Source organism: Nycticebus coucang, chromosome 12, assembly GCF_027406575.1.
Source record: "Nycticebus coucang isolate mNycCou1 chromosome 12, mNycCou1.pri, whole genome shotgun sequence".
NCBI lineage: Eukaryota > Metazoa > Chordata > Mammalia > Primates > Lorisidae > Nycticebus > Nycticebus coucang.
Window position 1 is genome coordinate 61,880,052 of NC_069791.1, and position 14,933 is coordinate 61,894,984.

The window sequence follows — 14,933 nt, forward strand, 5'->3', positions numbered from 1 at the left end:
GCCCTCCCCTCACTTGAAGAGAAACAAAAGTTGACACACAGAATTGAGTATGTGATGTAGGAGAGAGGGTACAGCCAACCCTGGATCCAGAAGTGCCTGAAGCTGGCTCCATCTGCATCCTTCCCAGTTAAAAGAACCAATAAATCTGTCCCCCTACCCCAGTAAAAGCAAGCTGGATAATGCAAAACCAACAAACAGGGCCCTGTCAGCATTATGTGAGTTAGAAATTAGAATATACCCTGTTAAGTAGGATTAGAAATGTGAATTAGAAAAAGGCACCCCAGCCAGGCATGATGGCTTATGCCTGAAATTCCAGCTCTTTGGGAGGCCGAAGCAGAAAGATCACTTGAACTCAGGAGTTTAAGACCAGCCTGAGCAAGAGGGAGACCTGTCTGTACTAAAAATAGAAAAATTAGCAGGATCTGATGGCGGGCACCCGTAGTCCCAGCTACTCGGGAGGCTGAGGCAGGAGGATAGCTTGAGCTCAGGAGTTTGAGGCTGCAGTGAGCTATGATGATGCACTCCAGCCTGGGTGACACATTGAGACTCTGTTCCAACAAAAAGGAAAAAAAAAGGCACTTCAAGCACATGTCTCAGCAAGTTGATGGATCCTTGTGCAAACAAGAATGAGGCCCCACCTCTAGGCAGTCAGCCCCAGCCCGGTAAGTAAAAAGCAGCCTGGATCTCAGTCCCTCTTGCCTTCTGTACAGTACCTTTGTACAGTGTGCAGACTCCACAACTGCACAAAGCAGCCATGCCAGTGAGTATATAAAGCATTACACATCCAGAAAACAGAGGACAGACAGTCCACTGAGAGCAGCAAGCCTGGTCTTGTTAAAATTCAAATGGCCTCATCAACTGATGAAGACCACAAATTTGAGTAGGGAGTACCCTGGCACTGAATAGAATCCAGAGAGATAGTTATCTACCAGTGGCAAAACTTTCTATGACCTTTGATCAACCGTCACCTTGGTGTAGAGGTTGAGGGAAGGGACCTACTATGCAGAAGGTACCCCTAAGTCAGAGAATAGGGTCAGGGTCTTAGACACACCTTTCCTCATAGACCTTGTGACAACCCTGGGAGGTGAACATATTATTATCCTTCTTTCCAGAGGAGGAAACTAAGGCTCAGAGGGGCTGAGTAACTGCCCTGGGGAGTGATCATGAACCCAGGAATGAAAACCCCAGAGCTGTGCCAGCATTTCACCTGTCAGACAGGGATGTGTCTCACCACTTCCTGATGTGCTATTTCTTTTCTTTTTTTGGACAGAGTCTTACTATGTTGCCCTAGGTAGAGTGCGATGGTGTCACAGCTCACAGCAACTCAAACTCTTGGGCTTAAGCAATTCTCATGCCTCAGCCTCCCACGTAGCTGGCACTATAGGTGCCTGCTACAATGCCCGGCTATTTTTGTTGTTGTTGTTGTAGTTGTCATTGTTGTTTAGCAGGCCTGGACCAGGTACGTGGCCAGCGCCCTAACCACTGATCTATGGGTGCTAAGCCCTGATGTGCTATTTCACGTGTTCCTATAGCACCCTGAGATAGAGAACCATGTACCCGGCAGCAGGGCCTCCCATCAGTGTTTGCAGCCAGCTGGCCAAGCTCTGACATGAGCGGGGTGTGCAGTTTCTGAGCATGCCCTTCTCTCCTGCTTCCTATTTTCTGGCCTGTGGAGAGAACAGCTAGAGCCCCAGCAGACCTCCTGGGCTCTTGTGAACAGGAGGAGCAACCAGACAAGAGGGGTTCTGAGCCCACAGAGCAGCACACCCACCCTAGGTGGCTATTTTCAGGGTTTTTGGACGTGAGAAATAACCCTTTGGTCTAAGCCCTGTTCTCCTGAGTGTTTGTTATGCCTGGTGTGGCAGCAGCTTTGTGACAGCACTGGTGTTTTCAACCTGTGTGGTCCTGTCCTGTGAACAGGGCTGACCTGTGCAACCAAGAGAATATTAAAAAATAATGGTTTAAGATTTCCAAAGCAAGAGTGTAAAAGACATTGTGGCACCTGCCTGGCTCTTGCCTAAAGTGCTCAGCTATGGAGAGGCTCAGCACAGACACGTCCCTCGGCCACCAAACCTCCTGACCACCCTGGGGAACTGCTGAGAAACTGTCTGACAAATGTTATACTGCTGCCATAGGCCACTAAGTTTGGAGGAGTCTGTTACTCAGTGACAGCTAATGTGTCCATTTAACCCCAATCCTAGGGCACGTGGGCTAGCATAATGCCCACCCCGCAGCTCTCCCAGCTGCCTCTCATCTCACCTGGCCACAGTGAGGTGGCACTGATGCCCCCAGGACCCCTCCTTGGCTCCTTACATCCTCTTGCAGCAGCAGGACCCTTGTGGTCCCTAGTCCTCACAGCCAAACTGGCCTCAGGCCCTGTAGCCCTCTGGCCGTGGGCTAAAGTAATGTTAAGAAGACCATGATGGGGAAAGAATCAGATCTGATGTGGGGAGTAAGACTCCTGACAGCCAGAGAAGCCTCAAATGCCTGTTGATCTCCCCACAAGAATAGAACTCACAGTCAGACCTCAGGTGGCCTTTATCACATGCCCGTGGGCAGCGGGAACAGCAATGCTGAAGTGTGCAGGTGTGCTCAGGCGTGGAGGTGTGTACTGTCCAGTCCGCAGCCCAGATGGCCATGGAAGAGGAGAAGGCACAGAGGTGAACACACCACCACGTGTGGGGACAAGGGCTCTGCCCTGGCCTGTGCCTGGGGCCTGCACCCACCATACCCCTCCCCATCTCTTGATACTACCACAATCAAAGGCAAACTTGGTGTTGTGGCTTTAGTCTCTGAAAATGGACTCAGCTGGGTACAAAGTATACCAATGTACCCTTTAAAAAGGGATCCTTTGAAGGATCCCAACACCTTTGAAGGTGTTGAAGGAGACTCCATTGCTGGGAAAAGGGAGGCCACTGCAGGAGCACCCTGCATGGCAGGGCTGGGGCAAGCAGGCCCCTGACGGGAGCGCAGCATGAGCGGCCTCAGGCCCACACCCTCCTTGTTGGGTGGGAGCCAGCGCAGTCCTCTAAGGCAGGAGGACCCTGCAAGAGGGGCAGGAGAGAGTGGAGTGCGGGGGTCTTCTGGAAGGGAAAGGGCTGGGGGGAGCTTGGACAAGGGCACATGAGGCCAAATGCCTGTCCCTAGAAAATATGACAAAAATGCAAGTGGCAGTGAAGTGGGGGAGGGCTGGCTTGAGTGTCCCACGGCACAGCCACCACTCCCAAGGGCTAAACAAAGGGTTTTTCCACAGTTGCTTATTCTGGACCCCAGTGGTGAGGCCGACCTTTCCCATGTGTCTCAAGCTGCCTGGGCACAGGCCATTTCCAGTCCCGTGGGCTTCCTCACTTGCCTCTAAGCCTCCCTTAATGTCCAGAAACACAGACTCTTGGAGCCAAGACTCCCACTCATAGCATGGAAAACCGAATCTGGCCAAGATGCAGCCCTGACGAGGGATGAGGACCCTAAGGATGCCCCACCCACCCAGCGCCTCAGCACTGACAACACAGCAGGCATGCCACTCAAGTTGGACGAGGATGGGTTTGTATGTGACACCTGCTTCAGGGAACCTCGGAGAAAGGAGATAAAAATTCCTGCCCTTATTGGGTCACTGCAAGGACCAAGTCTTAACAAATGTTCCTTATGTTGCTGCTGATGGTGACAGTGAAGGTGATGGTAATGGTAATGATGATAGTGATGGTGGTTCTTACTGAGGACAATGGAAGAGGCCTGATAGGAGTGTCAGCACACTTCAATTCTAGCGCCAGCCTGCCCATAACTCCTATGCTCTTAGACCACTCTCTTTCCCTCTGGGCTTTGGGGTCTCTGTCATGAGAAAGACTGAAGCAGGCACACGTTCCATGCCTCTGACCTGAGCTCCTCCTCGACTGCTCACTGCTTCATCAGGGCCATCTCCAACTCAGCCCAGAAGGTTCCCTGTCTGCTTCCCATGGAGTTTCTGGGGATATGTGGTAAAAGACCTCGGCAAATGGCTACTGATTTGCCGCTGCTGGCTCTCAGTGTTCAAGTGACTGCACGGCAGTCACTTTCAGACAGGCTTCACTGCAGGCAGAGAGGGTTCCATGCCAACACGGAGAGAACCAGGATCTTTGGGGCCTGGGTGCCCTCAGCCCTTTCAGCCCTGTTTCCCTGGGTGCCCAGTAGCCAGAAAACAGAGAAGGCTCAGGCGCTTGCTCTGTCATCCACTAGGAACCCACAGGACACCCTGAGAGGTGAGCTTGCCCACTCCCATGCCCTGAGCACCATCTAAAATGTATACACATGACACGCTGCAAAGCTATGTCTGTCTCCCAAAGCACACTCAGGAGAGGACAATCTGGTCAGCATAACTGCCCATGTGGCCACTTGAATCCCAGCCAGGCAGCACTAACCTCACTACTCTGATGTGTGAACCTCCCGCTGCACAGTCCAAGGACCACAAAGCCTGGGAGGGTGGGGTAGGGGCCCCAAGAGGCTAGCAGTTGGAGCCTGGTGCCTGGAGAGAGAATAGCTCCTTGTTTTGAAAGTCAGCGCAGTGGGTGGGGACTGGACAGAGAGGGGGATGGGAACGGCAGACAAGGACACCAAAGACTCACCTAGGCTGTGGGTATATGTGTTTTCAGAGCTTGGGGGATGCTGGAGCAGTGGCTGCTGTGCACATTTAATTCAGGGACACGCATGGAGATGTGGGGGCGCTGCCTGCACTTCCGCCTCCCTCAGCCAATAACTGGTCCGGGGATGCTGGAAAGAACTCAGGAGCTGGTTTCTGTCAGGCATGATAGTTCATCTCTGCATCCTCACTTGCTGGCTATGTGGTCCTAAAACAAGCACCTGCCTCTCAGAGCCTCCACTTTCTCATCTGCACTAAGTGGGTATATTGCCACCAGCCCAGGGAGCTCCAGAAAGGTCATGGACTCACATCCTAGTGTGGGACCCCAGCTCTCCCGTGACCCTGTGCTTCAGCTTCTCCTTCAGTTCTGGGCCAGACCAGCACTAATAAGGCTATATGTAAGTTCTGATTCTAGAACCTTGGAGATATCCTATCTATCCCCTCCCCAAACTTCCTTCTTCCCCGCAAAAGCCCGACAGGTCCAAGAAAACGTCACTAACTTGGCCCAACACCATTTAGACCAAGATGGGGCAGAAGAACCACTGTGAGTCCTGCACAAGCCGGGCTTCCCTGGCAACAAGAGGACTATATCGGAAATGTGCAGGCCCTGAGGCCAGCTGCTCTGCCGTCGCAAGCGAGGCCAGACGGCCTCAGTGGAGAAAGGAGGCTCCATGACCCAGCCCAAGCTGTTTTAGATTCCCGCCGGCCATAAAAAAAAGGCATTTCTTTTAAAAAATAATTCATAATTCACACTGACTGCCCAGCAATTACGCCCAACCAGTGGAATGTAAGTATGTTTTGCCCCAGGAACCTTAGACATTAAAGGTTTAGTGCAACTGGCCCATCCATCTGGGTGCAGCATGACAGCTGAAGGTGGTTGCCCTGCACCCTGTGGGAGGGGCCCAGCCCTGAGGGCCGCCCTGCTCTTGGGATCATTTTCCTTCTGCGGTCGAGTTTCCTTCCGCAGCTGAGACTGTAGGCAGGGCTCAGTGGGAGGCTAGGCTGTTCATGTACCACATGGGCATCCAGAGTCCAGCTTTCTTATCTGGGGGTGCTAGGACATAGCATATGCTGGGAGCACTGCAGCGTATCAGCCGGTATCCTGAGGTGGGCTTTGAGTTGGGTGAAGCAGTGCCCTCCATTTCCCTCTATGGGGCTTGCTCAAGGCCATTTTGTGAGAGGGGACTGTGAGGCCTGGAACTGGCCTCCCAATACTGGCCCAGCCCAGTCCAGAGGCGTCCACCCAAAGGCATGGGGGTCTGGGCCTGTTCTGAGCTCTGCCAGTCAGGCTGGTCCTTGAAGTACTAGAGGGACTGCCCCTAGCATGCACCCCACAGCGTCTCCAGCTCCTACACAGGACCCCACCCCCATCCCCCCGAGAACAGAGGGTGCCTGCCAGCCCCAGGCAGGCAGCAGCTCTCCAGGGACAGAGGGGATTTCTCATAAAGTCTGGAAAACTGGTGTTTCTAGTGGCCGAGCTGCTGGGCCACTCATAGCTGGCTCTGCTTAAAAGGGGGCAGGAAACAGGCAGAAGACAAATTTACCTGGGGACACAGTGACTGGCAGCACCTGAGCCTCCTAAAAACACTGATGGCTGCCCTTTTTTCCTGATACCGCAAAGCTGAGCTGAGCAAAAACTCACACTGAAGTCACAACAGGATGCTGGCCCCACCTTGTGTGCAGCTGTGGGGTCACTGACTTCAGTCCCAGGGCACTGTTGGTGAGTCTAGTGGGGCCCAGGGTCAGCAAGAGGGAAGAGGATTCTCAGGAAGTGGCCAGGCAGGTGGAGGTCTCAGCACTGTGGCTTCCCTGAGTGGACACCCTCAGCATCCTCACCCCCATTGTGTCCCCCAGTTGCTATGACCTGAGACCCCAAGGGGCAGGCTGCAGCTCAAAGGACCCTGCACAACCTTGGTGTTGTGGTCAAGTTTGCTAAGCAGAATTGACTATGCTGAGAAGCAGAGAAATAGCTTTTATGGCTGTGCTGATTTGCTCAGGACACCCCATGAGGCTTTGGTGGTTGGGGGCTAGGAGGAGGACCTGATTCCAGCGTCTCAGGCAAGTGGGCTCTCGGTGTCCCACACAGCCTCACCTCAGAGTTCTACATTTGTTAGCTCCAAACAATGGGTGCCCCAGCAAGGCTCAGGGCAAATATCCCCAGAAGCATAGAAGAAAGAAGGTTGGGGACACTAGCCCTGTGCAAGTCCCTGCCTGGGAGCCTGGAGCCCACCTTGCTCTGTTTTTCCCTTGATAAAATACAGAGGGGTAGAGGGAAGACATAGACACTGAGGAACCTTCCAGAACAGATACCACCAGAGTTCTCCAGGGCAGTCTCAGCTTCACATTAAGTGAATTTGTGGCGGGAACACTCAGAGCATGACGGACGCATCCACATTTACCCAGATCAAGGGCCAATGCAGAAACAGACTCCGTCTTGCAAGGCGCTCCCTTCCAAACCAGCCAGGCCCTGGCTATTCTTAGTGCACAGGGATCCAAAATTAAAACAGAGGAAGCGCCAACTCCCTCAGTGGTTTGGGAACTTCCCTGAATATAAAGTTCCATCCACAAAAATCCCACAGCCAGGAATGGCATGGTGTGGATGGTGACAGCCTGGGACCAGGTGTGCTGGGGAGGTTGGGCAGAGGCTGCCTTGTTCTCTTGGCATGCTAAGAGAGAGGATGTGGGGAAGAGCGCTCTTCCAGGTGAAACAGGAGTCAACGTGTTTAGACAAAGAGGAAGAATGAAACTGAACCCCCTCCAGAATTCCCTTTCAGAGGGCCCAGGTCCACCTGCTTTGTGCCCTGATGTATTCATGGCTGTGCAGCAGCTCCTGGTGCTCAGTAGGCACTCAATTAGTGCTCAGTAAGGGCACCGATGAGGAGCACATGGGGAAGCCCAGTGAGAACGTTGCCCCAAAGGTTAGCTGAAAGCCCATATAACAGCTGGATGTCACTGCAGACCTGCTGCCCTCTGGCCATCAAACCCTTGTTCCCCATTCAGATGTCACACTCCCAGGGCCAGACTCATTCTCCAAGCTGGCAGAGCCCCATCCTAAGCCATGCACGGGAACTTCCCCAGGGCTCCTCCTCAGACACCAGGGAACCATGGCCCTTCCTTAGAAGCTGCACTCTGGGCCTTTGAGCCAAGTTATTCCTCCAACTTCCGCCAGCCTGGTTGTGGGCATGGGGCACAGCCTTTGGGTGTGGGACCTCACCTCCAGTCCTCACTTTCCACCACTGGACAGAGGGCTCTGGTTGATGAGCACCCCTCCTTCTTTTCCTTGGCTCTCTGTAATCACCCAGTAGTGACCTCCAGGTCCCAGGAGATCCTAGGCAGCCCCAGGAGATCCTGGGCAGCCCCAGGAGAGTTTGCTTAGAGCTGTTTCCTGCGGGGCCAGGGACCCCAAAGGTCCAGGCTGCTGAGGAGGGAGATGCCCCAGAGAGGCGTGTTGCTAGAAGACCTTTGGCCTCTCCTGCCCCTCCCTCCCTGGGATGGGACAGCCAGCCCCATGTGGTCAGGCCCGGGACCTCTCAGGACCTGCCTCTGGGCCGTTCTCTGCCCTCACCAGAGCGGCCATCAGCTAGCCCAGAGAGCTATGTGCAGTGGTCTCTGGTCACTCCTGGGTTCAAGCTCCTGCAGAGGCTCCAGGATGCTCTATGTTGGGGTGAGGCTCTTGTGAGGCTGTGGCCCACAGGCTGGGGCCCTCCCACTACCCCTTGTGGCAAAGGCCTCAGCCTCCATTCACAGAGGTCACCTCGCTGCCCACAAACACTCTCAGCAACTCCCAGCCTAGGGCCTTTGCACGTGCCCTTCACTGCCTGAGTGCTCTGCTCCCAGACTTTTGGCTCTCTGGCCTCTGCTCAAACATTATTACCTTATCAAGGGGGTCTCTGAGGACTTTTGATAAACAGCAGCTCCTTCCCCAACCTTGGCCCATCTTCCCTCCTCTCTGTCTTATTTTTCAGCATAGGACTATCACCATCTGATGTTGTACGCACGGTCTGCCGTCCCGGGATGCCAGCCTCTCTGCTGCTCCTTGAGGGACCAGCACCTAGAACAGCGCCTGGCAGCGAGTCCGTGTGCAGGGAGAGCATGGAGTGGGCCTCCCCTCCCAGGGAAGGTCCTTCTCAGTCCGCGAGCTCACCCCGTAGTGGGAGGCACATGTGCACAGGCCTGTACATGTGTGTGCACCCACATGTGCTCCCACTGAGCAGAGTACCCTGAGGGTGCCCTGGGCTTCATGTAAGATAAAACCTAAAAGCATAAAGAGCAATTCCCCCATGCGGGGAGCCTGGGGTGAGCAGGGGCCTCACTGTGTCAGCAGCAAGCTTTGCTCCACAACTTTGGGAAAGGGCTTCATTTTCAAAGCCACTGATGGTCCAGGATGGTGGCTAGGGCTCCAGCCATGACAGCTATGTTCCAGATAGGTAAAGGACTTTCTCAGGTATCTGCCTATCTTCTGAGAGGCTTACCAGACTCCTCCTATCTTTCTGCCCATCTCACAGGCTGAATCAATCAGGAAAACTGGAAATGTCTCCTCCAGGTCCAGTCCCAACTTGGATAAAGCTAGGGTCTCCATGTGATACTTGCCCACAGGTAGGTCCCTCTGGGGCCAAGGTACCACTCACCATGAGGATGCGCCGGTAGCTGTCCCGATCAATGCCCCAGAGCTTGAGGTCCGTCTTAGCTTTCACTGTTGCAGCCCTGGGGGTGCCATAAATGAGCGCCAGCTCCCCAAAGCTGCCTCCCTCACTGATGCTGGTCACCCACTCTCCATTCACGTACACCTTCAGGGAACATGACAGAGAAATGTCATATGTAGGGTGACGGGTGCTTCCCACACAGGAGTCCCCACTGCTCCCCTACAGGGAGTCCCTGCAAGGAGGGGCACAGCCCCCTTGTTTGTGGGCAGAATTCCCCATACCCAACTCAGGAGCCTCAGTCAGGCCAGCGTGGTGTGTGGACAGAGGCACCACCTCATCCTGTTCAGGGCTGCAGCTGGAAAGTATCAGCAGACAAGAGGAAGACAGACCAGGACCTGGGGCAGAAGCACCTCGTGGCCCTACTCTGCATCCCAGCATCTAGCCTGCCTTCCTGGCAGCCTTCAGGTCAATTCTTTGTCCACTATAGACTCAGTGTCAGTTGAGTTAGACCCTGCAACTTCCACAGGCACCACCTTGGCGCTCTGTTCCCACCTGAGCACCCCACCCTGCTTCTCCGTTCACATGTTGCCATTCACAAGTCCCAAGGACTCCCTGACCCCCACACGTGCTACTGTAGCCCCAGGAGCCATGCAGACCCACTGGGACAAAAACCTTCCTCTTAGGCCTTCCCCCTTTCAACAGCACCCTGCTCCCTGCGCCTAGAGTGTGAATGGGAGCCCTCCGCTGGCTCTGCTGCCCAGTGGGGCCAGGAAAGGGCCAGGACAAGATTCCTTTTCATGCTGCAGGGCCACCGCCCGCACAGTGTGCCACTATGCACTGACCGTGCACGGCCGCATCCGCGCAAGAATGGTGCAGATTGTTTATTATGCAGGGATGGTGCAGATTTGGCTACTATGACTTGACACAATTCACTCTTTATCCCCTCCGTGTGTCAATGAGCTTGAAGAATAGTTCCCATTGGCAAAATCGTTCCCATTGGGTGCATATTGGGAGAGAATGGATTGCGATGAATCATTCAATAAGTCGATTCTTACTGAAATCAATGACTCATTATCTGAGTAAGAACTGATGCCCAGAGTTTTCTATCTGAAAGAAAATGCCACAAAGGTGATGACACCCTAACACAGTGCGAGCGAGGGCTGGGAGAAGTGGAGAGTTGCGAGGGGAACAGAAGGGGCAGCTGTGCAAAGCAGATGCCACTGGAGGCATCTGTGCTTGCCCCACCTGGTTCATCCCGGCTCCATGTTCCTGGAGGAAGGCTAAGAGCTCCACCTCCACGGCAGGAGGAACACCTGCTTCCCCCCACAGCCCTTAAGGAATCAGGGGACAACTGTCCTCCCTGGACTGGGAGGCGGAGTGTGCCCCAGACGTGGAGGGGCAGGTGGAGGGAGAGCTTGAAATCCCAGAGTTTTGGGGGTGAAGGGACTTTGGAGCACCTCCACTGGGATAGCTGCCTCCCGTTTTTTTACAGGGACCCAGAGCCTGAGCCCAGCCCAGCCTCTCATCTCTAGCTGACGTGCCAAATTTCCTACATTGTTTTAAGTTAATGGAAAGACAATTCACACCACTCAGATGGGGCCTCCAGAATTCCAGGCGACCCATCCCCAAAGCCAACCCCAAGTTCGTGAAAGGAACCCAGGCCCACCCTATTGGGCCTCCCCCTGTTGTGAGTACGTGCCCGATATGCCTGGGTGGCCGGCATTGCCTTGGGGGCACCTGTACAGTCCCCTTCCCCAGCAGCTCACTCATCGCCCCCTTCTAGCACCCCCCTGTGTTCTTGCTGAGTCATAAAAGCAACATGGGCTCAGGGGACATGGCCCTGAGGTTTGGAGAGATTTGCAAGGCAGGCAGGCAGTGCTGCATGCCCAAGGAGATGGATACACTTCTTTCTTTCATGTAGGGGAATGAGAAAATTGTCCCCTTGAACGGCTGCCCAGGGCAGGGAACAAGATACACCATAACCTGCCAAAGAGCAAAGGGGCCCCTAGAATAGAGGGCACATCTCAGCAGAGCCAGCCCGGAGCAGCCACACCCCCACTTTCCTGGGATACATCCCCAAGGAGTGGGGATCTGCTGCTGTAGGACAGGGCTGTGGGGGAGCAGCTCAGATGCCTTTTCCATGAAGACCCCCTTCCTCGGCCTCCAAGGGCTCCCTCTGCAGTGTCAGAGGGGACCATTGTGCAGTCTGTGGACAGGCCAGGGCCACATTGGCCCCAGAGGACAAAGGAGCCATCCTTCTCAGGACACTGGCCTCTGTCACTGCTCCGCACACAGTGTGGGCCCCACCCCAGCTGGTACGCAAAGGGGCTACTTCTTGTTTTTTTTTTTTTTCATTTTTTGTGTTTTCTCCTTCTTTTAAAAGGAAAATGGTGGGGGCCCTGGGGCTACATTTATGCCCCACAGGGACTACAGTTTCTCACAGAGCTCTGGCCAGCCATTCCCTCCTCTGCTCACCCCTCAGAGTTGATCAAGCACCTGCTTCCTGCACAGCACTGCTGGCCACAGGCAAATGCTCACACACACACACTCACCCAAAAAGGCCCAGAAAGAAAAAAGCCAGGGGCCAAGTGTTGGATGAAAGGGTAACACTGCTTCCCCTCTCCTGGTCAGATTTCAGCCTCACGAGGAAGATGTGTTAGGAGAGAGCTAGACACAATGACGGCACGTGCCCAGGCCCCAAGGAGCGGAGAATTGGAGGGCACTAGATTACAGCCTGAAGATGGGGGTGGCGGAGATGCCAAATGGGACAGGCGAGAGGGACAGTCTTGAAGGACTGGGAAAAGGGAAGGAAAACAGCGTTGACCCTAAAGACAGTGGGAAACCCACTGGCGGCAGGTGGGGAACAGCTGGAGCGTCCAGAGGCCGGTGGACCAGCTGCACTGACATCAGAGCCAGCTAGAAATGCAGATTCCTGGACAAATCTGTATTTCAGCAGATGACGCCCTGGAGTTTGAGCAGTGTGCTTCAGATTGCAGGGTATTGTAGAGACAGGAGATGCAGGGGGAGGCGCCGGCAACTGCATAGCAGCAGTGGGCACCTGAGGGCCACAGGAGTCCACAGTGCAGGGATCCCCAGGAACGAGTGAAATAACCCACCTGGCTGGGAACTGGCCACAGACGTGGCTTCAGCCTTATCAGGCTGTTGCTGTGCTTGGTGAGGCAGACCCCAACCCACCCTAATCCCCCGAAACTGCCCAGGCTCCCACACAGAGCAGTGAGGTCAGCACAGGCCCAGATGGCCAGCGTCCCCACTGCCACCCATAGGCGCCCACTGCCTGGCACCTGCCTCCCACACTTCTCTTCATCTTGTACTTTCCAAGCTGTGACCCCGACCCCTGCAGCAGCCATGTCAGCCCGGGGCATGTGAGGTTTCTGCACCCCATTGCTGGTATCACCACTTCCAGAGGTTTCCATAGGCCATACCTAGACCATTGCTGTGAGTAGCAGGTACCACAAGCCTCCTCCCGTGGCACCCAATCCACTGTGGCCCTGGCCCCCAAGAACTCATGTAGAACAGGGCCCCAGAGGCAGGATTTAGTGGAGACCCTGAACTCAAATCTGGAATTTGCTGTTGACCTCCCAATTAACCCTCCTTAAATTCAGTTGCTCCTCCCAAAAATGGAGCCCATGGTGTCTGCCTAAGTGCAGCTGGGATAGCTGCCAGCTAGGACCTGCCCCACCACCCTCACCTAACACCATCATGTGGCTGTGCATGGAGAGGGACCCATGTGCCCTAATTTCAGGGCTCGGTCCCCACCAGGCTGCATCCAATGACCTATGACCATAAGCCAGGCCAGCAAGGACCTCAGCAGAAAACACAAAGGGCTGGTGAGGTCCCTGGACTCATGACATCAGTAACATGATGCTGGTAGCTTCCTGGATGCTGAGAAAACCTTCCCATCCAGCTCTGGACCACAGGTCACACAGTACCCAACACTGTGAAAGCAGGTGACACAATACCCTGAAAGAAGGTGATACAATCACAACAGCAACACCTAGAAGCAACTCAAGCGTCTACCAGTGGATGAGGGAGAACAAAAGGTGGTATCTACACCCCATGGAACATCACTCCACCTTAAAAAGGAAGAAAACTCTGACACACTACAGCACGAACATAACTTGAGGACAAAGTAAGCCAGACACAAAAAGACAAACACTGTGAGATGCCATTCATTCGAAGACCCAGAGAAGTCAAGCTCACAGAGACAGAAAGTAGGATGGGGCTGTCAAAGGGTGGGGAGGGGCAGGGACAGAGCTTTAGTTCGGGAATGTTGGAGATGATGGTGGTGGCAGCTACCCAACAATGCATGTGCTTAATGCCCCTGAACCGTGCACTTAACAATGGTTAAAACACACATAAAGCACCAAGGTGCCCGGGGTGCCCTGCTCCCAGTGGGGGACACCAAGTCGCCTGAAGGTGGGACCTCACTGGCTCCAATCGGAGTCTCCTGACATTGTGTATGGAGCCCAGTAGGGACAGAAGGGTTGGGGAAGGGTGCACAGGAGGTAGTCCTCAAATAACAAAGGCCTGGAAACAATGGGGGGAAGGGTCAGGCCTCAAACAAGGCTTGAAATGGAAAGTCCACAGCTGATGTCCTTTTAAGTAGAAATGCTATGTTCCACGAATAAAATAAATTGGAAGATATTTTTATACTCAGAAAAATGGATTATAGCTCCTGGCAGCATGCATACTGTGGCAGGCACTTTCAGAGCCTCTGGAAAACCGCAATTTAAACCCAACCTGGTGCTCTTGGAATCTGGTCATCCGGCCATTGCCCTGGGGTGCAGCTGGTCAAAGACCAGCTGCCCACCCTGCAGAGGGAAGTGTGCTCAGGAAGCCCAATCCCAGGCCCACCTGTTTGAGGGAGGCAGCCTCCGCTGGTCCTTGGGCATCTGATGTAGTGCCCACAGTGACTGTCCCTCTCTTCTCTCTACCCCCAATAAACTAGTATCACTTTAGCCTTGAAGCACCATGCTCAGCATCCCCCCTCCCAGGCCCCAGGGAAGGCAGTTTACAGAAAATGAGCAAACAAAATGCAGCCTGTGGGGCTCCCAGACTCAGGCCTGGCGGGGCTGCCTGGGACTGCCGTGATTCCACCCCGAGCAGTAATCACAGTAATTATTATAATACATGTCCCCATAACTCACCCCCGCTGCCCAACATGCCACTTTCCTTCCAGATTTCTTACTGAGCATCTTTTGATTCCTTTAAATGTGGCCTTCACCCACACTGCCCGTCGTGTTTACCCTGTACATGAAGGGCCGCCCACATCACAGGAGCTCTCCCTCCACGCGGCTCCTGTGCCCACCACGCCCAGCCCTGCCAGGCACTCCCTGCCACCCACCCCATCTGGCTGGAACATCTGAGGAGACTGATGAAGGTGCTTGGCATTCACACCATGGTGGGGCAGTGAGGTCCTGGCACATCCACAATGGGATGGCCCCATAAGTCACAGCCTGTCCCATGGGGGACCTGAGGCCCAATTATCCAAAATGTGAGGCTGTAGTCAGAACGCAGACACCTGCCCATGGAGCCCAGACATTCCAGTTTGCTAGAGCTGGGGTACAGCCAGGGGCTTAAGGCTGCCTTTGTACCTGAACCCAGGGCAGGGCAGGCAGGGACAGGGGAGCCTTGATCTGCTTGGACAATGTATGTGGGGA

The 14,933-nt window shown here is 54.3% G+C and overlaps 1 protein-coding gene across 2 annotated transcripts in view; it reads right to left on the reverse strand.

Annotated features, from left to right (window-relative positions):
- Positions 1-14,933, reverse strand: part of PRKAR1B (protein kinase cAMP-dependent type I regulatory subunit beta) — a 161,340-nt gene that overhangs the window by 21,739 nt on the left and 124,668 nt on the right. For both annotated transcript variants that reach the window (XM_053554643.1, XM_053554644.1), the window contains exon 7: positions 9,238-9,396. In XM_053554643.1, coding sequence (XP_053410618.1) covers positions 9,238-9,396 — 159 coding nt within the window. The remainder of the gene's footprint in view (positions 1-9,237; positions 9,397-14,933) is intronic.